Source organism: Lepisosteus platostomus, chromosome 20 (assembly GCF_059453375.1).
Source record: "Lepisosteus platostomus isolate fLepPlt1 chromosome 20, fLepPlt1.hap1, whole genome shotgun sequence".
Taxonomy (NCBI): Eukaryota; Metazoa; Chordata; class Actinopteri; order Semionotiformes; family Lepisosteidae; genus Lepisosteus; species Lepisosteus platostomus.
Window position 1 is genome coordinate 8,732,457 of NC_142630.1, and position 26,418 is coordinate 8,758,874.

Genomic DNA, 26,418 nt, shown 5'->3' on the forward strand with positions numbered 1-26,418 from the left:
GAAAGGCTATAGCTTTATGCAGCAATATGCATCACACATTCCATTGAATAATGGGGTGTGTGAGCATGTCTTTCTGTCAAACCCTAATGTGAAGTATTAACAAAATGTGTTTTTAGCCCACCTGTAAGAAAATATGCCTAGGTTTTTGGCCTAGCAGTCTTTATTTTATTTTTCTCTAAACGTACTGTATAAACATTCACTGGCTAGGTCTGCGTCTTAAAAAGTGAAGTCTCGAAACCTGGGATTGCCCTGGCACATCTGCATCTGGCTGTATTATGGAAGGTATGGGTAGTAGAAGCCGCTGTGGGACATCAGGAGAAGCCAACGACGGCCAATTATTCCTGTGTCAGGCTGCCAGTGCACTTAGGCCAATAAACTGCGTATGAGTCACTCTGGAGAAACTCCACTGAACAGGGATTACGGCTAGGAACCGTCTGATAACATTAACAGGCTTTAGCAAAGGTTTGCTTAATTCCTCCAGAATGGTACATTTCAGTGGTGCAAATAAAATCTTCATTATACTTCATTTGTTGAAAGTAACAGTTCACCTTCAGTTGAAGCCACACTTCTGTGGAAGAGTGAAAGAAATATAAGTTTTTGGACTATCATATGAATCTTATTTGGATTTAGCAAAGTGGAGTCCATTTAGCAAAATGTTTAGTTTTCCTAAAATTGACCTAAAGGTCTACCTTAGAATTTCTAGCTTATAGTGGATGCAAACATCAAAGGGAGAGTTGAAAAAATATTTACTATATTTGTATTTTCTCATCTATGTTCCAAACATTTTTTGCACTCGTTGGAGATTGGAGACTCTCATTGAAAATCAAAGGTTTACCAAATGAGTTTAGCAGTTTAGCAGACCATCCAGACATGAAGTGAAGTTTCTGGAAAAGGAACAGAGTTAAGTAAGGATTTTTCTATACAATGTGCAGTTCATTATTAGACGTGTAACTCATCACCTTCCTTTCCTGAAGAGACGAGTGGCCTATCAGTGCCAGGTGCTTTTTCTGTAAACCCGAGTCATTTTTCAGTGGACAGCAGGATGTGTCTGCTCAATTGATCCTGCTCCTGCTGCTGAAGAAACAGGATCTGCTTGCTAGGAAATAGCGAAAGAGAAGCAACAAGTAATACCTGGGTAGGAATTTAATCATATGCAAATAGAAATGTAAAAAGTGAGTCACTTGGCTTAAATAGGGAACATAGTGACTGACACGACTCTGAAATCATACTTTAAAAAAGTGTATTATCTTGGTCGCGGAAAATGGGAATAGAGAAAGTAGTATTTTGGCCTTTTCAGGTTGCTGTGACATAGTTGGCCATGTAAATATAGATTTTAATTTTTACTAATCTAATTTTTATACTGTGAAATAATATTGCTTTAATATTATTAATTTTATTTGCATTTAAATGTGCTTTATGTTCTCTTTTTATTGTAGCAGGAGCTAAAAACATTTCAAGCACTTTTTCTTTCCTTAAGACCTGAATGGCAGAGAGACCTTTTTTGAAAGCACTGTTTTCATTCCTTTTTCAGTTGTGTAGTCCGTAAGGTGTCCTGGCACATGGGGTGATTACATTACCCTTGTGGTCTCCATGGAAGTGAGAAAGTGGTCCGAATCGGTTACTTTTTGCCTAGGATCCAGTTCTGCAGACGGATTCTCTTGGTTTCATTTGGTTTATCTCTTCATTTGCACATATTTGTTTGGGGGACGGGGCAGATTTAAGCTGAGTTTCTAATGAAGACTACCCAAACGTCTGCAATTGGCAGGGCTTTTCTGTGTGATGTCACCGGAGGATGTGGCACCTGTCACATGAGTCACCTCTGCTACACAGGAAACGGGCTGCCTCTGCCGTTACTTACTGCCACAAGTGTGGTCTACCACGTCTGGGCCCTGGTTTTAACTTTAGATTTGGTCATTTCGCAATCAGTTTATCCCCAAATCTGACAGCACGTGTTTGTATAGAACGTGTAATATTCTTAATATCAGAGAGGCAAAGCTATGCTAATGCACCAACTGCAGTAACAACCACAGAAATCTTTAGTGGTGAGCATGATGTGCATTCTTAATAATCTCCCTGCTTTTTGGCCCAAATCTGCCTTGTAGCGGGTCTTTGCCTCATTGTCTTTGTGAAAGAAAGTGCATCCTAGAGCAGGACCTCTGACTCTTCTTCTCTCTGAGATGAAGAAAATCGCTAAATGAATGGTTCTGAAATAACCCTTGAAATGATATTTTCCCCTGCTAATGTATTGTGCAATGAGATGTAATGGAACTTCTTGAATTCATTAAACCAGGACCACTACAGTACGTACCTCCTACAGTCTTTTAAATGTGCATGTGGTTTTGGCACTTTTTTTTTAATGAGGTTGAAAGCTGCAGGTAAAGACATTGATTCATTTCTGCAAGACAACCCAGGAAGGATGCCTGGCGTGTTCAAGTTTAAAGTGCTTAGAAGGTTTGATGTTTGGAGCATGAGCCTGTTTAATAGACAAATTAGTAGACTGGTTTTTAAACCAAGATGGTAACTGGCTAGAGATGTGTGTCACCGACTAGGAGCTGATTCAGTAAGAGTTAAGGTTATATTTTGGTGGTTAAGGTACTGCTTGCTGGACTGGAATCTTCTGTGATTTTAGTGAAGTTTATATTGAAATGAAAAACCTACAATTCATCTAGGATAGAATACCAGTACAGGGCAGTCTCTGAGTTAATGTGTTCCAGAGTACGTATGATACAAAATAATGTCAAGCACCCGTGTGAATCAGATGTTGTGTAGTCAGATGCAGAATATTAGAGATTTACTTACCCCATATTTGTATTTACCTTTTTGTTCTTTTTAGTGCTATTAAGTGCTATTATGGATAATGCAATTAGTGCTATTTTGTCATTGGATGTGTTTTTGTGTACGGGGGAAAAATTTGACAACCTTCCCAGCAGTATTAAATGGAAATGAGGCTACTAATATTATTTTTGTGAAGAAAAATATTGCTGTTTCAGCTTAAATTTGCCAGCCATTCTTTGAAAAATAAAAGAGCTGAATGTATACCGTAGGGGTGTTTTTCTCTTTGTTTTACAAAGCAATGATGTTGGCTCAAACTGTAGTTATTTTTAGTCAACAAATTACAAGAAAGCACACCTTCTTAATAAAACAAACGTTTATTAGATACAGGCTTTGCTTTAACTGAGCAAGGTAGCTTTTTTCACAGCGTCTGTCCCTTTTGCCCTTGATTTAAAGCAGGCATCTAGACTTTGAAGCGATCCAGTTCTGTTTAAACAATTAGAGAGTTATTTATGATTACACACGTCAAGAAGGAACAATTGGTGAGAGAAGCTATGAAATAGAACTGGCAGCCTATCCATTATTTGAGCAATTGTCTAAAGCCCCATTCCTACTCCGTGAAATAAACATCCTACCAGCTCAAGGCTGAGTGTGGCTGATAAATCATGTTCTGCAAATCTTTCTGTTCATTTTGTACATGACTGGATTAGTTTAGCTCCTGCACCATAATGGTGGCAATGCACTTCATCATTGCTTAATGACCCCACACTGTCCACTCTGATATACTGAAGGGTAAACATCCCTTACTTCAGACATTTGGATATTAAATCTTGGCCTGAAAAAAAGTGTTCTGGGGTCGAGGGAGCTACGAAACCTTCTGATTGTCATGTTAATGAATGTCTCTTTAAATTCCTTATGCAGCTTCATATTTCTCAAGGACTTGGGTTGATAGGATTTATTCTCTATTTATGCTGCAAATCACTTACAGCACCTGCACCTTTAAAAAATGCTGTTGTAATAACTTCTCTACCAAAGGAACCAAAAATAATGCTCGTCTTAAATCTGATTTTATTTGTGCTGTAGTTCTGGTTAGTTTCATGCTTTGAAAAATTTAGCCCAGGCCAAGAGTTTTTTTAAACCAAACATTAGGACCGATTGCAGTTTAGCACAAAGTGGGCTTGTGAGAAGTGTTTCAGGTTTTAACCCCTTTAGAGTGGAGTAGGTTTGAGGTCATTTTTGAAAATGCACCTTACAGACAAATGAAGTGACAGAAACAAAGCAATACTGCACTGGATCCCAGAAGACAAATTATTGCCAGTAAGCAATGATTTGTGAAGCCAGTTGTCCACTTCATATCTAAACATGTTAAAAAAAAACTACTTTCCCTTGATATTGCATGTCCTGATAAACATCTGTTTTTAATTCTGTATATAATGTTATATATAACATTATAATATAATGTTATATATAATGTGCTCTCAGATGTTAGATTTTTCTCATGTATTTGCACTGTATCTTTTACTTTATCCTAAGATGAAATAGTTGGGGCTAAAATATTTCTGGTGAAACATCTGTTTCTAAACTTATTTTTGTATTTTAGAAAAGAATACACCTTTCTATATTTAATTGCAGTTACAGTCTACCACAGTGTTCGGTGTTACGCACCGTGATTCTTGCTAAAGATCTGTTGCCTCATAAATAGAAATGTGTTCTCTCGGTGTTAATTGCGTTTCTGAAATGATTAGTGTGACAGTAACACAGGAGAGGCACAGAGCAATGAACACGGACTGGAGGACCCAGTGGAACTGTGAGTTGTAAATTGCATTTTGTACCGTTGATTGTAAATCTCAGGGCAGTGTTTGTTTTAGCGCTCATGGTCATTAGGTATGCCCAGGGCTCTGTGGAATTAAATTAATTTTTCCATAAAAACAGGATGCAGTGGGTGAGTCTGTTGCCCTAATCTTCCGTTAACAATAGAATATAAAAGATTAATTCTTTCATCCTTGTTTTAATGATTTCTCTAAAAACTACGTAACATTAGGTTTGTTTTTTTAACAAAAACCTAAAGATCAGCATTCGTGTGTGGATTTCAATTAGGTCTATATGAGTTTATGATTTTTAATGTAGTGCACTTTGTGCAGTAACTTAGATACAGTACATATAATAATATTTAAGACATATATTGTGAAATTTAAGTTTCAATGTGAGATCTATAGTGGATCATTCTTTAAAGAGTTTTGTCAGCTTGTTTTAAAAAATAAACAGCATTTTCACATTACCATTCCTGACTTGAACCATATTTTGACCTGGATGAGCTAGTGATGGATGTCCTGGGTATCTCTAGGAGACATTTTTAAAGCCGAAGGGGCAGTAAGAGTTATTTTTCTATTTGATAAGCTTAGATATGCTAGGTTCAGAAGGGCTAGAAATGCTTCCTTCAGAATGATTTGTCTCCCATAAATACATTATGTTACTTGAACCTGAACACTTTCATGTCTAAAAGCCACCACAGACATTCTTAAAGCCAGTGTACTGGTTTTTAACTAACTCATATTTAAGCAAAAGGTGACTTAATTGATGCGTTTCAACTCAAGGGATCCCAAAGCTCTCTACAGCTAGGACTGGACCTGAGCTGCCATTGTGCACCAGGAGCCCCACTGCATAGCAGATTGTGCATGCAGTGAGTGAAGCTCTGCCTGAGTACTTGGGTAAACAGTCTTACTATTTCACTTCAGAAAGTACACAGGACCTTGGTTTATCCCCTTGGCTGAAAGGAAGCTACCATAGAAGGTGCTATCTTTGGGTTGCATTTCAGATTTTTTGAAAATCTGAAGGAAACATCCTAGAGTGTTAGTGTTCACTAGCACCATGCAGATCACAATTGTCAGCACACTGAAGCTCAGCAGGTGTGAGCCTGGCCACTAGCTGGGAAAGCTAAGGTTGCTGCTGGATGAGGTGTTAGTGGGACCAGTAGGGAGTGCTCAGCCTGCAGTGTGTGTGGGATATCATGCCCCAGTAGAATGATGGGGACAATATACTGTAAAAAAAGGCGCTGTTCTTCATCTGAGATGTAAAACCGAGGTCCTGACTCTTGTTGGTCATTAAAAATCCTAGGGCGTTTCGCAAAAAGAGTGGTTGAGTTAACCCTGATTTCCTGGGCAAATTTCCGCCTGTCCTTTACCAGTCATGGCCTTCTAATAATCCCATCTCTGAACTGGCTTCATCACATGTTCTCCTCCCCACTGAGAGCTGGTGTGTGGGAGCGTACTGGCGCACTATGGCTGCCAGTGCATCATCCAGGTGGGGTTGCACACTGGTCGGGGTTACACTCTCTTTGAATGGAGTGTAATGAAACGCACCATATAAGTGAAATGATTATTTATTTAATGAGAGAGTGACTTTTGCTGAAAAACATTATATTATATGGTCACAAAATCTGTGCCTCCTAGCCATATCACCCCTTCAAACACTTAGTTCCAATTTTTATTGTGTTTTCTGTTTTAATTATGCATCAGAAAGCTTCCAGGAAAGTCTTAGCCTCCAACAAATCTTCTTTTATCAGCCTTGAGCAAACAAGTTTCATGCTGCTTCTTACACTTGGACAGACAACCCCTAGTCCTCTCCAGTATTGTCAGCTATTAAATTCAGAGACAACATAAGAATAATTGATATTAATTAAAGGGAGCGTGCATTGCATCCCACATTCTCAACCCATTTTGCCTTGGAGATCTCACTTGTCATTAATTTTGCAAGACATTAGGCTTAAGTTTCTGAAACCTGGAGTAACATATTCCATTAAGATGATTCCAAAGAGCATAAGGACGTCAGATGAAATTATTTTTCCATTCCTGGATGCAGGAGCTGTGGGGAAGATTTCAGATGATCGAGTGCATTGCGGGAGATATTGCTCACTGAGCCCTAGATTTCAGTGTGACAATAATGGGAAAGCCAGGATGCTTTGACTCATTTTTTGGAGTTCAATCAATTGCTTGTATAAACCCCAGAAAGCACACAAAATCTATTGTGTTTTGTTCACGGTAGCCATGGAAAAGAAATATTACAATAATGGATCAAAATGCACCTTTTCCATTAAAAGACACAAGTGAAGAGTGAAGAGATTTGTTTGCAAAGATTAACTTTTCTACCAATGATATGTTATCTCGTTGGCCTTTGTCAGCCCTTTTCAGAAGGGGTCTTACAAAAGAGTGGATTTAGTCAGTAAATGTATTTTTTAAAGAATCGTTTTCTTTCAGTATTATAGCCTCTCATTCTAGTGTCATCAAAGTCTGTTGGAGGACTTTCCCTGCCACTGGTAGGTTCTGAGCATTGATACATGAATTCTTTACCATAATGAATCACATCCTGTTTAACAATATCATGCATTGTGAGGTTATCTGTCTGGGACAGGCAGTGCAGCTGAAAGGACAAGAAATCATGAATTAAGCATATTCCCAGACGAATCTTTTTGTTTGTTGTTAGCAGGGAGAGTTTAAAGTGTTAGTTTATTGGTGAGATTAACATACTGCATAATTTTATTTTCACATAATTCATTTATACTGCTGCCTTCAGTTCCAATGTGAAGTAAAATGAATGGGCTACAGTTTGTTTTATTCATTCATTCTTTCAGTTCAATTAACAGCTTTAAGTGAATGTCTTTTGTTTGTGAAGCTCACCAGTCTAAACACAAATTGCAAAAGGAAAATACTCTACTAAACTGGCATTGCATACTTAAACATTTAGACAGATCTTTAAGGTGTAATATTCTTTAGTGATGTAGAAGAATGAGTAGTTTCTTAATCAGAGAGGAGAAGTGCTTCACTGTTTAGTGAAGCAGGAGCTCGTTTGTATCAGCATGAGGGATCCTGACAGGCTTATGACAGGAGACACGAGAGTATATACAGTATGGCGCTGTAGCAGAGCTGTGAAAATATTATCGGGCTGGGACTCACCCTTCCTTAATGCGTGGTGCAAATTAATCAGCAGGCAATAGGATAGTAGTAATAGTCCCTTTGGGTTCCTTCTCACTTGATCACTCCTGAGTCCTCCTGGCCTAACCAGGACAGACCCCCCAGTTATCTGTCACTGCAGGAAACATGTCCAATTCCCCATCTCTGTCAGCTGGGAAAAGCTGTTAGAAATCTGTACGTGCACAATGGCCGATCCTGCAGATGACCGAAACCTGAAGCCAAGCTATGAAAATAAATATAGACTTTTAAGCGTTGTCTTTCATTAAGGCAGGAAAACAACTTATGGCATTTGTAGACCTCATATGATCCTAAGGCAGAGCTGATGCTGTTGGAGGCTTTGAATGTAAATCATATATATAGAAACATGAAGTCAGCATTAAACAAGTTAGCAGAAAACGGAAAGAGCAGAAACAAACCAAAAGCATTTAAATGTAGGCTATTCTTTTCAAGAGCCAAGATAGCTGAGGATGATGCTGGTCAGCACTTGGACAGGAAATCTGTAGAAATAGGAAGCTGTGGCTCGAGGCTTCTTTTAATTATTTAAATATTGTGTGCAGATACTTCCAATCTAGTGCCATTAAAAACATCAGGAAATTCTTTCAGGCTAGATAAATTTTATTTATTGTAACAAAATTTTGATAAGGCACAAAAAGAATATTAAAGAGTGTTTTTAGTATTGTCACATCCACTAACCCATAGATGATAAAATGCCTAACCTGATTTGGATAAACCCATCTTGATGTCATTTTGCTGTACAGTTGATAACGAGTGTTCAGTTGTTCTCAAGGGAGTTTGCTTGGCCTGTTGATAAGGCTTGTCAGGTGACATCCCGAGCTTCATGAGTAGATCAGGCTTCTAAATCTGAGCTGTTAGAATCTTTTGTTAAATTCTTCAAGAATACTTACAATGATGTTTTCTCTAGGGTGTGTTGATGGTTCATTGTGGGATGCAAAAGTGTTTCAATATAAATCTGAGCAGATTGTATCAATAAAGTATTTAGACTATTTGAAAAGTGCCTTGGAATAAAAGGTTTGGCAAAACTATAATGTAGTTTTTTGTAAATGACATTCGAAATATATGCAACTGATTAGCTTGCTTGTTAACTTGTGTTTGTCATATCGATAGGCTTACTGCTTTAAATCCTAAAAAGTTCTGCACAAGTGTTTGGAGATTGATAAGTTCTAAAATGGCCCCTGAAAAGAAAACAGAATCCCTCATTCCTTTCAAGACTCTCCCTTTTTTATCACTGACTGAACCAGAATGGTCAGTTCGATGTGAAAACAAAAGTAAGCTTGAGAAAGAGTTCTGAGCGGGATTAGGGCAAAGAACAAGCCTTTTGTTTTGCAATTCCAACAAGATGGAACTGACTGCAGCCAGTTTTCTGAATCATAGCTGTGCCGCTGTTTGTGTTTTGTTGGTCCTGGGAGATATTATCACACCGACCTTACCTTTTCTCTGGGGCAGGGTTAGCCCTGCGTTTCCTACGCCTGTGCCTGCCAAAGCAGACCGTGAGCAGTCGTTACAGGTGGGCTACAACGCGCCCACAAAGCATGCGTTATATCTGCTCTTGTGGGCAAGGCTGTTGCTAAGCTCAGGAACAGCTTGAGCCGAAGTGAAAGTTATCAGTTGATGACCAAACCAAAAGCTGTAGCAGGCTGTAGAAACAGTTCACCAGCATTTGCTGATTTATTTGATTTGGAGTTGTCCTCGTGACCTCTAGATATCAATGTGAGTAGTCCAAGTCTTCTGGCAGACAGCTGGTCTAGTGTGGCTGTAAGGTTTAACAAATAGGAGCTGCTGACCTTGTCTGCTGGCACTACCTGTCACCATTATTTCATGTCTTCCAGAAAAGTAAGTGGAGACGCAGTGCTCTCAAGTTACAAGCCTGTGGTTGGTGCTGTGAACATGATATGAACCTGTGTACTCCATTATGCACGCTCATGAGTAATTGTGTCTGACATCAGTCTGTATTAAACATTAATTATTTCACTCTTACCTCACACCCCTTTCAAATAAGGGAATTATTGTCTAATGTCTTGCAGACAGAAATCGAATGAACGCACAACTATTATAATCATCGTCTTTGAAAATCCGGAAATGAAGAAGACGGTGCAGCCCTCGGGCTTATCATTTGTTTTATCTATCTTTCTCATAACAAACTTAATCTGACTGAATGTGAATTAGTCAAGCAGAAGTTATTCAAACAAACCGTGACTTATGGGAAGGACTCAGCAACAGGAAAAGACTTGGTCAGAACTGTCTGAACGGACTCTGAGAGCAAAGAATTTTGGCCAGCAGCTTGGACATACTGTATGTGAGACCATGGTAGATAACGCTTGGAAATTAAAAGGCATGCCACAATACTGAAATGTGAAAATTCAAAGGGCTCATAGTTAAATAAGTGGGATGTTAACACTGGCTACTTTTAGATGTGTGAATCTTCTAAAAATTCTACTGTGTTGTTCCAGGTGTGCCTTATCGCTTGTTTAGTATTCACAGTACCTTCCCTTTGTGGCTGGTGTTGAGCTGCGCAAATGCCTTGATATAAAATCTCTGTGGCACCATGAGCTCGACATTCTTAATGCGTACGCGGGTTCAGTTTTCATTAGATTGTACAGTGTTGTTCTTTAATGTCCTACTACAAGTGCAGTTATTACTATTAAAAACAACGAACCTTTACTAAAGCTCCAGTGCAGAGGGGAGTTTCAGTAGCAAAGCGAGTCTTTGGAATAACAAGAGCCCTGGCAGACTGTCAAAAAGAGAAGAATCCACCCAGAAATGACAAATCACACTGGGCAAGATCCCTCATGGTTAAATAGCTCTTAAAACTTCATTTCTAGTCTTGAGTAATTATGTGTACGTTTAGATATTTCCCCCTTTCGAAGTGCAACTTACATTTGGGTAGTAATAATAATAGTAATAATAATTGCTTACACTTATATAGCGCTTTTCTGGACACTCCACTCAAAGCGCTTTACAGGTAATGGGGACTCCCCTCCACCACCAACAGTAGTAGAATCTTCTGCTTTTTTTTAAAATATGGCTCTGAAGGATCATAGAATTGCTGATGGTTGTAATGCGGTTGTGTTTCTGAGCCTAACGTATCTCTTATATTTCTGTGTTCCACCATCTTGGGTAGGGCAACATGTGAGCAAGGCAGATAAACACTGGGTCAGAGGCTGAGCCTGGAGGAACAGCTACATGCTGTGAGAGGAAGGGGTTAGGTGTGGTGGTCGTTGTTGCTGGAGTTTAAATTTCTTGCTGGCCCGTCACATCGCCATAAAAGGGGAAGGTTCTATGTTCAGAGCTGTCATCGGGCATTCCCTTCATAAATAGGACTGCTTTTGACTTCGGCCTTCAAATAAGGTGCTTGTGTCAAATGAACCTGTGTGTAATAAAACGTTGAAAACTGCTGAAAAATACTTGAAGGCAGGACTGGAACTTTCTCAAAGTTGACACCCGTCTAGAGCAAAATTAAAAGAGATTTTGAGGCGTCTTGAATAGTGTGCAGTGAGTAATGTATTGTGATACCTTACCCTGCAGCTCTTTTCTGTAATACAAATATACTGTTAGAGACCGGATGAGAGTCCTCGGTGCGAGAGGAGGTCTGTTTACAGCAAAATGTGTTTATTGGGAGGGGAGTTGTGCTATTACTGGGGGGGGGGTTAGGCCTAGATTTGATCTTTTTCTCATTTTTGTTTGAATTTGGTTTGAATGTGCTTAAACCTCAAAACTTCACCCAGGTAATGGGACAGCTGAGTGGAGTCCTAAGTCTATCCCAGTCATTTCTTCAATACCTCTTATGTAGAGAGCACCTGTAAAATATGTGCTTTAGCACCGTAGTGCAAACTTTTACTTAATCAAAGGCAAGACTATGAACATTCCTCACGCAATTGTCAGGACAGGCCTGAGTTTGCACTTTCGGAATCAGCATAGGAAGGATTTGGAGTAATGATAGTCCTTTACCTCTGTGAAATCTAAAAGGATGAGATCATTAGAAGATCTTAAGAATGCAGGACACAGGACCTAGAAAAATCTCTCATAATCTAACAGTACATGACCTGGCATTAAAATATGAAGAACTAAATACTTCCTTGTGATCTGTTTTTACGGAGATCTGTTTCAACAGGTACTTAGTAGCACCGTTTGTCTGGTTCACTCGAATGACGAAATATCCCATGACGTAGCACAGTAATGTGGAGCTGCAGAGTTCTGTAAACCTGCACCCACCCCTCCTGGAATGAACCAGGCGACCAGGCCATGTGATTCTTTGTTTCTTGTGGTTGGCGGACACTTCCGGGATCTACTGGTGAGCAGTGTTATCATCCCTGACCACGCGTCTTGCAGGGAAGACTTGCAGAGAAGTTTCATGTTTTAAAGGAGCTTTTTACATTTTACTTACTGAGTAAGGGATGGTTGAAAACAGTTTCTAGGTAAAAAAGGCGACGTATAATAAGAAAGTGAGCCATCTATTTTTTAATCCAAAGACTTTATAATGACACTGCATTATTCAATTCCCTCGTGCCCACACCCACACTTTCTTAACAGTCTTTAAAAAGAACTATTCTTCTCTGTGGCTTAGATGATTGTTCCAGAAAAGGGTTTCTGAAAAGGCTCCCTGCTTGCTGTGGTTTGTTTCTGTATCTGCAGATTATCTGTTAAACCTGGCTTTACATTTTTGCAGGGCTGATTGGTAAATTTAAAAAAAAAACACTTTTTATTTTCTAACTAACATGAGCTTAAGTGTCTGTTACAGGGTTTAACCATCAATTGATATACATGATTTAGTTGAATGAGGATTTATTATAAGAATAACAGCAGCAAAATACACTACAAATGTGTGGCAGTTTTGACTAAATAAATTAATATAAATAAACCTTTATGTAAGTGCAGTGATAAGGTTTGGAGTTCCGTTGCTTTGGCACCTTTAAAAATAAAACAAATCGGGGTACTTTCTTTAATTCCTAGCAACACTTACTGTACGTTAACACATCTGAAAGACGAATGGGAGAAGGAATGTGAAAGGTATGTGTGAGAGGACTGTTCAGTGGTAGCCCGCTTACTGTCTGCTAAAGCAAGGGCAGTATTTGTGCTGAAGAGATTCCCCCAGGCTCGTGGCTCCAAGCCTGCAAACTGGGAGTTTATTTCTCTTTTTCCTTTAATCCTTCACTACTGAAGTAACTGGGCTGTTGCTTGTGTTGTGCTGGCAGTCAGCAGCCCGCCCGTTCCTGCCAGATCTCCGCTGTGGGGTTGGAGAACTTGGCAGGGTCCCCTGCACTGGAACGCCATCACACAGCTGTAGTGTACACTAGAGCTGCAGGAACCAATAATCCCAACACTGGGGCTCAGCTCCGACAGAGGATTGAGAATGGTACCGGAGTAATTCAGCACAGAAATCCAATGGCTTGATTCTTCTATTGTCGGCTTTCTCTTCCTGGAGAACAAGGGCAAAAGACTTTAAAAAAACGAAATCTGTGCATGCTTTGAGTTTTGTGCTCTTCTTCTGTCTCAGGGTATCTGTTCCGTTGAAATCGAAAAGAAAATCTTAGAGACAGCAAAAATGGTGAAACCTTCTAATGGCTCGTTCATTTGATTGGCTTGCAGACGGTCTTTAAACTGATTGCCTGGGTTTATGTTGAGATCAGCACTTGCTTAATCCAATTATTCTCTAAATGCATGCCACAGATCAGAACTTTGATTTAGTCTTTGATCATGCTGTTTCTCCATCAGCATCCAATGAACTGCGGTCTGTCTCTGGACTGGACCTCTGACCTCTGTGGTCCACTGCCCTCAACATTACGAGATGAGTTCCTTAGCTAATGTTCACTCGTGTCTTTTTGTCGCAGTCACATGCACTGTGCCTCTCCAGAGACAAAATCAGTTTTTACAAAATCTAGTTACCAGTAACTAGGACGTTAACAGTTCCTTGGTGTCTCAGTCCACGTTTTCTGTTTCAAAGCAAAACAACCAGGACCTGGCTCTCCTGTGCAATATGGGATACGTGAGGAGTGGAGACATCTTGAAAATGGTGGATGGAGCACAATTCCAGTTGAAGTCTGCTGTGACTCATTTTGACCAGAATAAGGAGCCAGCCCCCAGCCCCCCAGTCCACGCAGGCCTTGTTGTCCTGTTTAATGTCTGTTTCACTTCACAGGCAGTTCCCCATGAGTCTGGGACAACATGGGCTGCCTCTGATTAATCTTTCAGGCAGCTCATGATCCTGGAAAAATGAAATCGGTATCATGGATTCAATCCATCACAAATACACATATGCAAAACAAAGCCTCTCAAATTGTGCGAAGAAAACGCAGTTTAAAGATTTATCCATGTTCATTAGAGAAGTGATGGCAGATTACAGAACTGGGTTTAGAAACTGTAAAGCCAAAGACTCTGCATTTACAGCTTGTTCTCTGCTTTAAATTGGTGGATAGTGTCAAGTGTTGATTTCCCTAAAATATTGTTTCATTAGGGCAATGAGAAAATTGAAACTCAGAGAAAATTTTATAGAGATTTGAAAAAAAGTTGGTAATTCAGCTTTTTGTTCAAAATTTAAGTTTTTTTACCCCCCAATTAATTCCAGCTACTTTTCCCAAAATGACATTGATGTGTATTATGTGTTGTGTCTTTCTGGCGTCACTCCTCTGAGTGTTTCCGTTGGCCTTTAGAAATTGGGGTGCAGGTACTTCTTTTCCCCTGTAACGTCTTTCAGCCCTCTTCTTTGTGGCACCCTGTTAATCATATTCCCTCTCCCCCCCAACAGCACTACAGGAGCCCCGGCCTTGCCCTGCTGTTGTGGGCTCTGAAGAGAATATTTGCTGAATTAGGTCACCACCAAGCCAGTTATGTAGTTCGAAAGTCTTCCAGCATTTTTTTTTTGCAGCACACATGTTAAGAAAAATCAGACAGAATGAAGTTTTTTTTTCTTCTAAAGATTAGAACTTCCCACTAAGCAAGGAATCTTATTTGATCCTGATTTAGAACACTGCTTTAAAACCTGTTTGTACATAAATATTTCAAATATTGTTAGATCTGCTGCATGTGTTCTTCTGCCTAGGTAAAAAATTGAATCTTTGTAGTAATTTCTAGAATAAACATGAAAGAAATGTAAGCTCTGCCTATTATTCAAAATCACCTTAGTTGGGATATCATCCTTTCTGATAAAGAAAAGTGCTTGACGTGTCAGATTGCACTCCTTTGCAGTTTTGGCTTGAAAGGTGTGATCCTCATTGATGTTGATGCCATCATGCATTGTATTTTGGAACATAATCAGCTCTAGTGTAAGCAATAGCCTGGTTGTTCCTTTTCCTTCTAATCCATTTAGGAACGAGCATACAGCCGTTGAGCTGCTTTTGTCTGGATGATACCCTCCCACCCATTAAGCAAAGCTGTTTAACCCTGGAAGGGTCACAGTCAGCTGGTGCTGGAAACCCGGCCTGGGCTTCTTGTTCCAGCCACCTTAGACTCTCCCACACCTGAGGAATCCTCAACAGCTGAAGGGCTGTGTTTGTCCTTTCTACTTTTCAGCGTAGAATCAACCTTTACTGGCTCCTTTGATACAGTCGTGTGGAGAAATGTTCCACTCTGTGATTTCAGCTATCTGGCAGGATCACAGCTGCGAAGCTCCGTGACGATGGGACAGATTCTGGCTACATTCCATGGCTTTAGCTGTTCGGGCTGGGCAGCAGTGGTTACAGTCACGTGGCTAGTTTGTAGTCGGCCTGCCAGGGCCATAGAGAGCCAGCTCAGAAACTTATGTTACGTCACTATGGGTCATGGTTGGTCATGACATCATCAGGTGTAGCGCTAAACCCATGTAGTGTGTTTCTGGTACTGTAGGTCATCCCAGCACTGTCAGTAGGTTTATGACAGGTGATGTCCAGGTGGTAAGAAGTCCAGATGTAAATTTCTCACCAAACTGCAGACTGAGAGGGGCCGATTTGGCCATTATGTCACTGCAGAGTTAGGGATGAATTCATTTCATGGTGTCCTGATATGGGTATTGGAATGCCAGGGCATCCTGGTTATCAGAGCCCTATCCCAGGAACATTCCTAAGTAGCTGACTCAGAGGAGTAGACTAGCTGCTGGATTTATCTCCAAGGCAAGAGAAAGGTTATTCTGCACCTCCTTTGAACAATTAATTCTATGCCTAGGCATGACCTTGCTGCTACGACTGGAATTGTTGATCTTCTGGTTTTCACCTTAAACATTCATTAATGTTGTAGGTAGGTAATGTGGGTTTCCAGCACAAAATCACATGCGAGTCCTGAACAAAACGGTTCTCAACGAGATAAAAAAATCATTTCAGTTAAAAACTTTACTTGTTTTTTTTCATTTTGCAGTTTCTGCTCAAAGACGTTTTTATATTTCTGAGGGGACACTGCTGATAAATGTTTTCGGAGACAAAGACACTTGGCTTATCCAATTAAATGCTTTTAAGCAAAGCCTTGTTCATTTTGACTGCCAGTGCAGTAGAGAGACTGCCAAGTATCTAAAAATCATGTAAACATGGAGGGCCATATACTGTTTAAAGTACCTGTTAAACTAGTATCCGCAAAGGTCTATGTGACACTTTCCAACTTTGTTCGAAGAAGAAATGCAACATGGATGCAGCCTTAGTGCTGTGGGCATTTCGTTCCCGAAATGCAGCTGAAATGAGGAACGAGTGTAAGAGAATTATGGCTCTTGGGGGGGCAGTTCAATTAACCTGGCTAAGGAGACGTCTACAGGCTTGTGCAAGCTGTGCAGTGAGTGCCAGATGCTGAAGTGCTGTGGCTTTCAGGGGTCTTTTAATCACCCGCAGAAGATACCGTTCTGACGAGTACTGCTTGGCATTTGGTCAGTTAATTATGACATTTTCTTCAATCCCTAAAACCTATATGTACTCATGCCAGAGTTTAATTTGTGTTAGTTATTATGGTTAAAGACACTCATATTTGGCCTCAATGGAGTCTGTAACTGTCTTTGATGTAAATGGTGTAGAACTCGTACAAGAGTTAGACCATACAGTTCCAGTAAATTTCAGTTCCAGATGGTTTTGCAGATATTTTACTAACCCCAGTGTACTGGCTTAATGTCACTCTGTGTTTGTCTGGACTGCCTAAGGTTACCCCTTCAGTCAACCAATGAAGCAGTTTCTTACTTCCGTGTCTGACCTGCTGCGTTGGGGGGTGTTGTTGGTGTACAAAGGCTGCTGCGCATCACCTAACATATCTAGGTTTCCGAAACAGAAAAATAATTTTATCCTGTCCTGCTTTAAAAGTTATTTGCCAGGGACTACCAGAAAATCCCACTCATGCGCCAGCTGATCCAGTTAAACTATGGACATGGGTGACAGAACAAAATTGTTAAGGTTGTAAATTAGTTCAGAACTTGGAAAAATTAAGGCTTAATGAGCGATCCTATGACTAAAATCTTGCCTTGGGAAACTGGACTACTAAAGCATAAACTGATGTTCATGCAGAAAGTTTTAAAAAATTGTACAATTAAAAAAAAAATCATCATCATCAAATCGTTGATACCATTTAAAAGCACTTTGGGATCTTTTGGGATGAAAAGTGGCATAAGAATCAGTGATTTTAAATTTACTGTATCGATATCACCATCCGTCCATCCATGACCAGAAAGCCATTAATTCCTGGTCAGGATTATGGCAACCCAGAGCCTGTCTTTTGATCAAATCAAATAAAAAATGCCACAGGTTGGGACTGCACTCTTTGGGAGGTTGGAGGTAACCAGAGCACAATGCAGAGAAGTAATTCCACATGATGCAGAAATGTAATTTAAACCTTTTATCGTCTCATTGTTCTGTACTGAACTAATCGGTGCTTTGGATGCTCGAGTTTCTTGTGCTGAACAACGGCTATGTTGGCCTGTCTTCAGGGGTTAAGAGAATGATGTTGAAGATGCCTTAAACCTGTAATTAGTCATCGTGAATAGTGACATCTTTCATGTTCGACTCTCTTCACTGACCTGTTCACTGACATTCCCCTCTGCGGCTCCAGGGGTTTTCCAGTGTTCCACCCGAACAACTTCGAATGAAATGTAAGAAAAGAACCAGCACAGACATTTCTAAATAAAATTGTAGACTGTTTTGTTTTTAAAACAGTTGTTCAGATATTGTCCTCTCTTGCAAAATGTGCTAATTCATAAGAAATTAAGGCCTTTATTGTGTTACTGTGGGGAAAATAACATGTACAGTACTTATCTCCAGTTCTAGCACAGCTGGAATGTTAGCCATGGGACATTACAGTAGAAATTCAGGTGTTTGTGATTTATTGTATACATAAGCAGCTGTGTTATGTAAATAAAAAGATTGCATGTAGCAGTGTTGTTATTAATGCCTATAATGGAAAAATAGGTGCAAGATTTTATTTAAGTTTCAGCCCATCAACTTCTAAGAAGATCTGAGCCCCAGTTTTTGTGTTAACCACTTTCTCAAACACTTGACAAGAGTCCAGTTTGATCTTGCCCTGATACATAAAATAATCTACCCAAAATAACAGAACATCTTTCAGTCTTGCACACCCCTTGGGTGTGTTTTGCTACAGGAACAAGTTCCTGCCCAGACTTCTGTTGGTTTTTCCGCATTAAAATTACCATAATTTTCTGAAAACATGAATGCAAAGTTTTAGCAGTTTAGGTTCTCCCTTTTGAGTTTGCTCTGCAAAAGAATTGAAGGCAGTCAATGTTTCTTTTTATTTTACAGAGAGCATCAAAGAATGGTGCGCTTTGTGTCCGTAGCAGTAACTGTTACTGTGTTGATTAAGGGCTGCTTTAGTCATTTTGATGTTTCACTGAATTCCTTTGCCCAGTACACTTGAGCTCATTGACCCGCCTAATAACTAGACTGATTGACTGCGTCTTATTGATTAAGCAACATTTCGTTGGACTTCCTGGGTTTCTGCCTCGTCATATGAAAACTGTTGCAGTAACAACATGTTTAATCAATAAAATCTTCAAATCTTCATTTAAGGTAAAAGTAGGAATACAGCTTAAAAAAAGTCTTGCAGTTTAACCAATGGATAAAGAAAAACATTACACCTGCCAAATATTATTTGATTTAATCAGGACATATTTGGATGCTTATCAGTCATTCAATGCAAATACTACTGGTCAATATTAAATTAAAAAGTTGAAGCACCAGTCTTCTGTATCTTATCTATGATTTACTTTAGCTGCTCAAAGCCCCTATCGAATGTCTTTGGAAGGGTGTTAAGCTTGTGATCAGTGGTAATCTTGATTCAGTTTTATTTCATTTGTGTTTCCCTCTGTATAGACTTTGTGTAGGTCTGCCCAATCTTTCAGGAGAGACTGATGTGCGATAACAAGGCACAGTAGGTTTTCATTCCTCACGCCAGGAATGTATTCCACTGTTCAAACAAGTGGAACTCTTTTGAGAAGCTTTAAATGAGGACATTTTTCTGGAGCAGCTGTGAAGACACCTTACCTGTTTTTCAGTATTTTGTTGGTTACAAAGTGCTCCCCTATCATGAATGTCAATTCTAGGACTTCTAGAATCTAGGTGTTGTTTTAATGGAGAGCTACAGGAAGTGAGCTTGTCTCAAAAACAAATGACAGAAAATCCAGAGAGATCAGCTTTATTGCCTGGCGGGCTTCATTCTTTTGGTGTAATGTTAGTCATCAGTGGTAGAGTGACATCATTTTAATTTTAAAAGCTTGCTATGAATTACATTTTTGTTCTATAGTAAGAGTTAAAAAAATAAGACATTTTGTTGAAAATAAATGTTGATCCCCATTTATCATCACTTATGCTTATCATATGAAACAAAGCTAGCAGTTTGCCTAATCGCTTTTAAAAATAAAGAAGTGTTAGCAGTAGGACAGGGATTGAACCAGAGAGGGTTAAGGTTCAGGAAAATGGTAAATACCAATACGGATAATAAGGCAGTTTATTAAATATCTGTGTTGCTTGCTGAGTTTCATACAGATTGTGTTGCACTCATGCAACAGATAGCAGTAGCTCCTGGATACCCTGAGGAACAGCTGCATTCAGCCAGCATGGAAAACCACCTCAAGGCATTGTTGTTAGCCAAGTTTAATTATCCCCAAGGTTACCAGACAACTACTGAGTTACTTAATGTATTAGTTTGCAAATATTAGGACAAGAAGTGGAACAGATGTCAAGATGAACGAATATATTTACCAACAGATGTTAAGCAACAAAGAAAAAATTAGTCACACTTCTTAAAATATGAACAATTGTGAAATAAGAAATCTCTTCTAATGAAACTCAACTGGAGCCCTGTTCTTTTCCCTGAATTGTCCTATAAAGCATATTTACCTCTAAAGTATGCATCTGTTAAGTACTGTAGCTGTACTTAAGAACAAGTAACTTGACCTACGTGCTGTGCTACCAGTCATGGACTTCGATTTGAACAGACATTTGGAATTGTCTGGCCAGAGGTAATCTGACCTCAAAGTTGTTCCGCCTTCATGAAGGTTTTCTATGTTAAATATTTACAATTTTTTCGCAGTGCAGTGTTTACACCATGCACACTTTGCTGTGGGCCAGTTTCCCAGGGTCTGTCTCATGTTGTATCTTTATTTTCCCTCCCTTTCACTCTGGTTTCAGGGTGTCTGGAGGGCCATGATGTATCTAGATAGGTCTCCTCTCCTTGTCCGGGAGGGCTGGTGGTGTCTGCAGGTTTTCCAAGACTCTTTTAAACACTGGCATCTCCAGAGCTGGGAGATGTTGTTAAATTAAGCCAATGAGCTGAATTGAATCTACAGACATGGTGGCCTATTGATGAGGGATTGGATCAGACCACTGATGTCTGAAGACTACTATTTAAATTTGGGGATAAAATTATATCTGACGGAAGAATACAGGAGCCTTTTAAATTCTCAGGTGCAGAGCCAAGGTGTAGCATGCTGTGAGGATCAAAGCCTCTTCCTGAAGAGTGTGGAGCTGTCTTGCTGTTTGCTGCTCAGAGACACTACAGTTGTACACCTCCCCACCCCTGGCAAGACTTCACAGCACAGCACTGTGAAGTCCAAGAACACTGCTCACTGCCTTTGGATCAGAGGGCTTTCATATCTTCATCACACTTGTGCTGCACAGATTGTTTTGCATTGCATAGGTCCTTCTGTGCATAGATTGTTCATATGTTTCTGTAGTTAAAAGGGGCAAATGTCCTACTGTGGGACACAGAATACTAGACTGTCTCAAAAAAAGATTTCAGTTTCAGTCATTTATATAAATATTGAGATTGTTAAATCTAGAACAAGAATTCCCATGCTTATTTAAAAATATTATTATGGTTAAAATTGAAAAATAGATTTCCAATGGTTATTTGGTTAAAAAGATAAATATTTCAATAATTACACAGCAGTAACAGCAGGTTAAGCTAGAAGCAGGTGTGCCGTTGACTGACACTAACAATCTTGTTCTTGGTCTCTCCTCAGCCTGCCTGTTCCGCTACAATGCCCTGTCGTTAGTGTACCTTCTTTACCTGCTGCTGTTACCGTGGTTCCTGAGGCCCAATGAACGCACTGTACGAGGTAAGGAACTTTCCTTCTGAAGTCTTGGGAAACGGCCATGAAAAAGCATAATGGAGCTCTCTCAACAACATTTCTGTCTTGCCATCTCTGTGGATCTTATACTCTTAACAATGCTCCAGTGTGATTGTCTCTTCTTTTTTGGCATGATGTGCTATATACTGTGTACACCAGGTACCAACTGAAAGTGCTTTAACTTTGCAAGAAATGTGGTAAGATTTCTGCATGGCGAAGTAAAACGGGTGTTTCAATAGTATCCTCAATAGTATTAGTTTCCTGAAATGTTTTTGCGCTATGGAATAGGTAGGACTTTATTCTACAAGTAAGCACAGTTTGGTTTGACAGTTTAGTAAAGCTACCAAACATTTTAGTTACTTTACTTTAGTAGAGCTACTATGTCAAGGGTGATTTGTATAGACCTAAATACAAAGCAAAAACCAGATCCAGATGTATACCACAGTAGTGTGTCAGTGTGGCCACTCTGAATCTGAAGTAATAAATTTACTGGTTACAAGCCCAGAGGCCAACAGCCACTCCACACTGCTGATGCTGTTGGAGTGCTGAGAACCCATATGAGCAGGACAGGCCGAAAGGCCTCCTCTCATCTGCATCCTGATGTTCTGTAACAAAGAGGATTTGACTCTTTCTGCTTTTCAAGGGGATCAGAGTTGACCTAAAGCAGAGTAGGCCAAGTAACCTGCTGAACATCAGACAACTTTTCACCAAGATCAATAACTTTTCAGTAAAATTAGAAATCGTGACCAGAGATGGTGCTTTTACATAATACACATTGTTTTCCTGAACATGCACAAATTGCGATAAAAAACTGCCGACAGACTAATACTATAGGAGATATGCACAAGTGCAGTGAATATTGAAGTACTCTGCTTTTTTAGTTCCGTGTGAATCTGTGAATCTACTTTTGAGGGATTAACATAATCCCTATGTTAATGATAGACTTGATTTCTGACCCTTGTGTGATTACAGTAGCCATGTTCTTCAATCACAACATTTTCATAACTATTGAACACTTCTCCTTCTGTAAAACTACTGAACTCATAAATATTTTTTAAAAAGAATAAACTTCTATTCTCCTAAGCAATCCATTTTGGAAAGAGCAGCAGTAATACAAAGAAAGAAGGCTTATCAAATGCATAGCATATTTTAGATTTGACTAATTTATCCCACCGAGTCATCTGTCTTGAGGTTCCCAAGGACAATCGTGTTTCCTCGTGTGCCCATCTAGAGATCCACTGCCCATGCACATTGAACTGAGACAGGTACCTCGGTTTCTTCATGCTGAATAAGAGAATGAATTGCTAGATAGATAGATAAGACTTTATTTATCCCGAAGGGAAATTGAGGTGTTACAGCAGCCCTTCGAAAGTCCATGACCATTTCTTTAGTCTTGTTGGTGTTTAGCTGGAAATGGTTAAGATGACACCACTCCACAAAGTTGGTAATCAAGCTCCTATATTCCTCCTCCCTCCCCTTACTAATACACCCCACAATTGCAGAGTCATCCGAAAACTTCTGCAGATGACATGTCTCAGAGTTGTACTTGAAGTCAGAGGTGTAAAAAGTGAACAGGAATGGAGCAAGGACAGTCCCCTGTAGAGCCCCAGTACTGCTAACAATCTGTTCAGACACACAGCTCTGTAGCCGTACATACCACATTATGTAGTATGACCTGCAGGTCAGATAGTCTATAATCCAGGACACCAGGGGAGTGTCCACCTGCGCCAATCTCTCAGTAGTGGGAGTAATTTTACTTGTAAAATACTGTAAAACATTTACAGTAATTTTACTAGTAGAATTCACAACAAACCTTCCAGCTTTGCACTGACTGAACTGCGTCACCTGGTGACCCATGAGTCCCTGGTTGTTCTGACCAGAAGCAATGAGAAAAGAGCAGCAGAAATGGTCATGTGGCACCGAGCAGCACTGAGGATAAGACTGAGGATACCATAGATGAAGCCCTTCTGGTTGGTACACTCCTTACCACCTACATCTAAATCTGAACTGCAAAACCTGAAGTCACAAATAAAACCAAGGCTTCACATTGGATTAGAGGATTTATTTTTAGCCCCTCTATATTGGTGCCAGAGCCAAGGGCGTTCGTTACTGGGCGAGAGATGGTGTTTGGTTAAGGATAAGGTTCAGCATGGTGGCTTTCACTGAGCTGCAGCATCTCTCTCAGCTCCCGTGCAGTCTGTGACGGCTGTATGGCAGGTGAAAAGCAGGCCCAGAAAGTGTGCCAAGAGGGTCGGGACATGGGGCTGCTGGCCTGCTGACAGAGGATTTATCTCGTGGTTTTTCAGGGATTCAAATGTAGTTCAGGACCTGCCAAAACAAATTGTAGGTGATTATAAAGCTGGTCTCAGCTTCTGTAAGCATCAATACATGTGCATAAAAATGACTAAATTGTGCTGAGGAGTCACTTAAGAAGTATTATCAGTATCCTAAGGCTTTTTCAACAAAGCTCATTTTTGGCAGTGCTATACGTGGTGCTTTACACCCTAAAACAACATGATAATTGCAGTATGATACGCTATAGAACGCAGAGCCTATGCAGTGACCACTGCAACATCAGGATGAACAGCGCTTGGACTATCCCTATTTCTCATAATCCAATGATAAATCCGGCTCTTGCACTGCTTTTCAGTTCACAAGCAAAGGTCAGTCTGGGCAAAGTGAGCACTTTTAAAAGAATGTGTGAGTTGTAGGGGAGTAAGGCCGAAGCTATGGCTTTATTGCAGACCAAACTTAAGTTTTGTTTAAAAACCTGTATCTTTTAATTTGTTAACATGTTAGTTACATTTTTGCATAGTAGAGCCTGTTGCAATGTAAGTCGATAATAGACACAGTAGACACTGCAGGAAAAAAACACAGCAGAGACCTCAGAAATGTGTGCACTGCCAGCCCAAAATGGTCCTGGGGTTTATTTGTCTAAGCTATCAACGGTTTCACGCTCTGGAACCTCTTGGCCACAATCAGTTCCTGTTTGCGATAAGAAAGAAAATGAATTGCAGTCCATTATATTTTCCTGCTTCTGAAAAATAAACATGGGCCAGATGGGCTCTCATAGTGGGTCTCGCTGTTTGTCTTTATTGGCTTTTATGTTTTATTTAGCATCAATTTGCCTGTTTTAAAGGATGGTCACTGTTAAATATTTCACAGCCTGCGCAGGCCACAGCAGGTCACACAGACTGGTGAACCGCAGGTTTGTTTTCTATACAGTAAAACAAGCGTTGCAGTGCTCAATAGGAGAATCAATGTAAGAGGTCAGAGATCTATTTCAGGATCAATCTCTGGCAGCCAGAATCCCCTGTTGGAAAATACTGAGAGCTGCCAAGCCTGCAAAGTTTAAACCTGACAGCAAACAGTATTAGCAGTTTAATGAAAACCATCTTGTTTGTTCTTTACTTAAATTTATTGCCGTTATGGACTAAAACAGAGGAGTGCAGATGTGTATAATTAGGAGTCTGGGGGTGTGTAGCATACAGAGCTGTGCTTGGAAAAGACTGGAAGTTCTGCAGTACTACATTACAGTTACAGGATTATTATTTTTGTTATTGCTCCCAGGCAATATTTAGTCATCTATTATGTGTATGATGGTTTTTTTCCAGTTGTCCCAATCTCTTGTCTTGGATTAACAAACACTTGACAGATCTCTCCCAAGTGAAGCACTTAAACAGTGTAAGAGTTTTCTGAAGATTCTCCCACTGGATTCTCAGGGGTGCAGTATAAGTTTGTCCCAAAGCCCATTGCTATGTGCATAAGTGCATGCTTCCTTTGTGGATGCTCATTTTAACAGTGCCTGTAGATCTATATGCTTGATCTATATTTAATAATATTATTATTAATTCCATACACTTATATAGCTCTTTACAGTATAAAGCGCGTCGGAGAAAGATGTGGAGTTGCACTAAGTGTCATGGAGTGATTTCACTATTAATTTCAAATTTGTAGTATGGCAACAAAGAGTTCACACATATGTAGCCCATTTTTACTTTAGTTATTAATAGATATATAAACTGTGACCGAAGAAAGGAATAAAGCATTTAATGTTAAACAATTCATTTGCATGTCAGATTGACTGATGATTCCTAAACTCTTTTCTGATTCATTAACAGAATCAGTTTTAGAATTTCTGGGCAGCAATGTTTTATTTGTTTAAGCCTGAAATCCCATTCCAAGTTTCTGCACCTGTTATGTTTTGTAATGTGCTCCTTGCATTTTGGAGTAGTCTACCTTCAGTTCCTCAAAATAAAAATAGCCTGTAGAGCTACTGCATAAAACAACCCCATTTGCTTGATGTTAAACCATGTATTCTTAATGTGACAAGCAGCTGTCCTAAAAGTGTAATTTGTCTTGACCCATGCTGTCAGATGCTGTCAGTACCAATTAATAAAGGAAAACAAAGGAGAGAGATTAATAATTAAAAAATATTTGCTTTACATATTGGAGCTGTCCTGACAAACTGATCTCTGCAAAAGCAGTTTGCTGTTTAGTCTGTTTTTTTATTGCTGGAGCTATTTACAGACGTAGAGCATCAGTGTTCATGCAAAGCTCTTAATCATGATTTTTTAATGTTTTTTGATTGAATTAACTATTTCTTATATCAGACATTTAGACACTTATTCTTACTTTTGTCTTGAACGATACATCCATAAACCTCCAGTACCCTACCACACATTGGTTCTGTCAAAGAAACTGTGATAATTCCATATTAAGTTAATGTATTGAGCATCGAAAGACATCATTAGTGAGAGAGTTGATTGATTAGTAAGGTGATTTAAGCTGTTGAACGTGAGAAAATTTTTCATGCCACAGGAACCTTGGAGGCTTGGCTGTCAGTGCACTGTTGCTCACTGTCTGGGGTGCTCATAGTCAGCAGTTTGTAGCCAGGTAAGATGGTACAGCCTAACACAATGCATCAGTTATAAGCCCTGATCTGACCTATCATCATCACCGAAGCGTGATGGTTGGAGTAGTTGAGTCTAGTGGTTGATGGCAGTCTGATTGCGCACTGGGTCCTCACTTGCAGGCTCACCCTGATGTGACAACACAAGTAATTGCCTAACCAAGGTTTTCTTGTGAGATGAGTTGTACTACAGTATTACTGTAATACTGTGGATGCCCTACCAGGTCTGAGCC

General features: G+C 39.8%; 1 protein-coding gene across 5 annotated transcripts in view; it reads left to right on the plus strand.

Annotated features, from left to right (window-relative positions):
- piezo1 (piezo type mechanosensitive ion channel component 1 (Er blood group)) overlaps window positions 1–26,418 on the plus strand; it is a 76,064-nt gene that overhangs the window by 1,823 nt on the left and 47,823 nt on the right. For all 5 annotated transcript variants that reach the window (XM_088613577.1, XM_088613579.1, XM_088613581.1 and 2 more), the window contains exon 2: window positions 21,166–21,261. In XM_088613577.1, coding sequence (XP_088469703.1) covers window positions 21,166–21,261 — 96 coding nt within the window. The remainder of the gene's footprint in view (window positions 1–21,165; window positions 21,262–26,418) is intronic.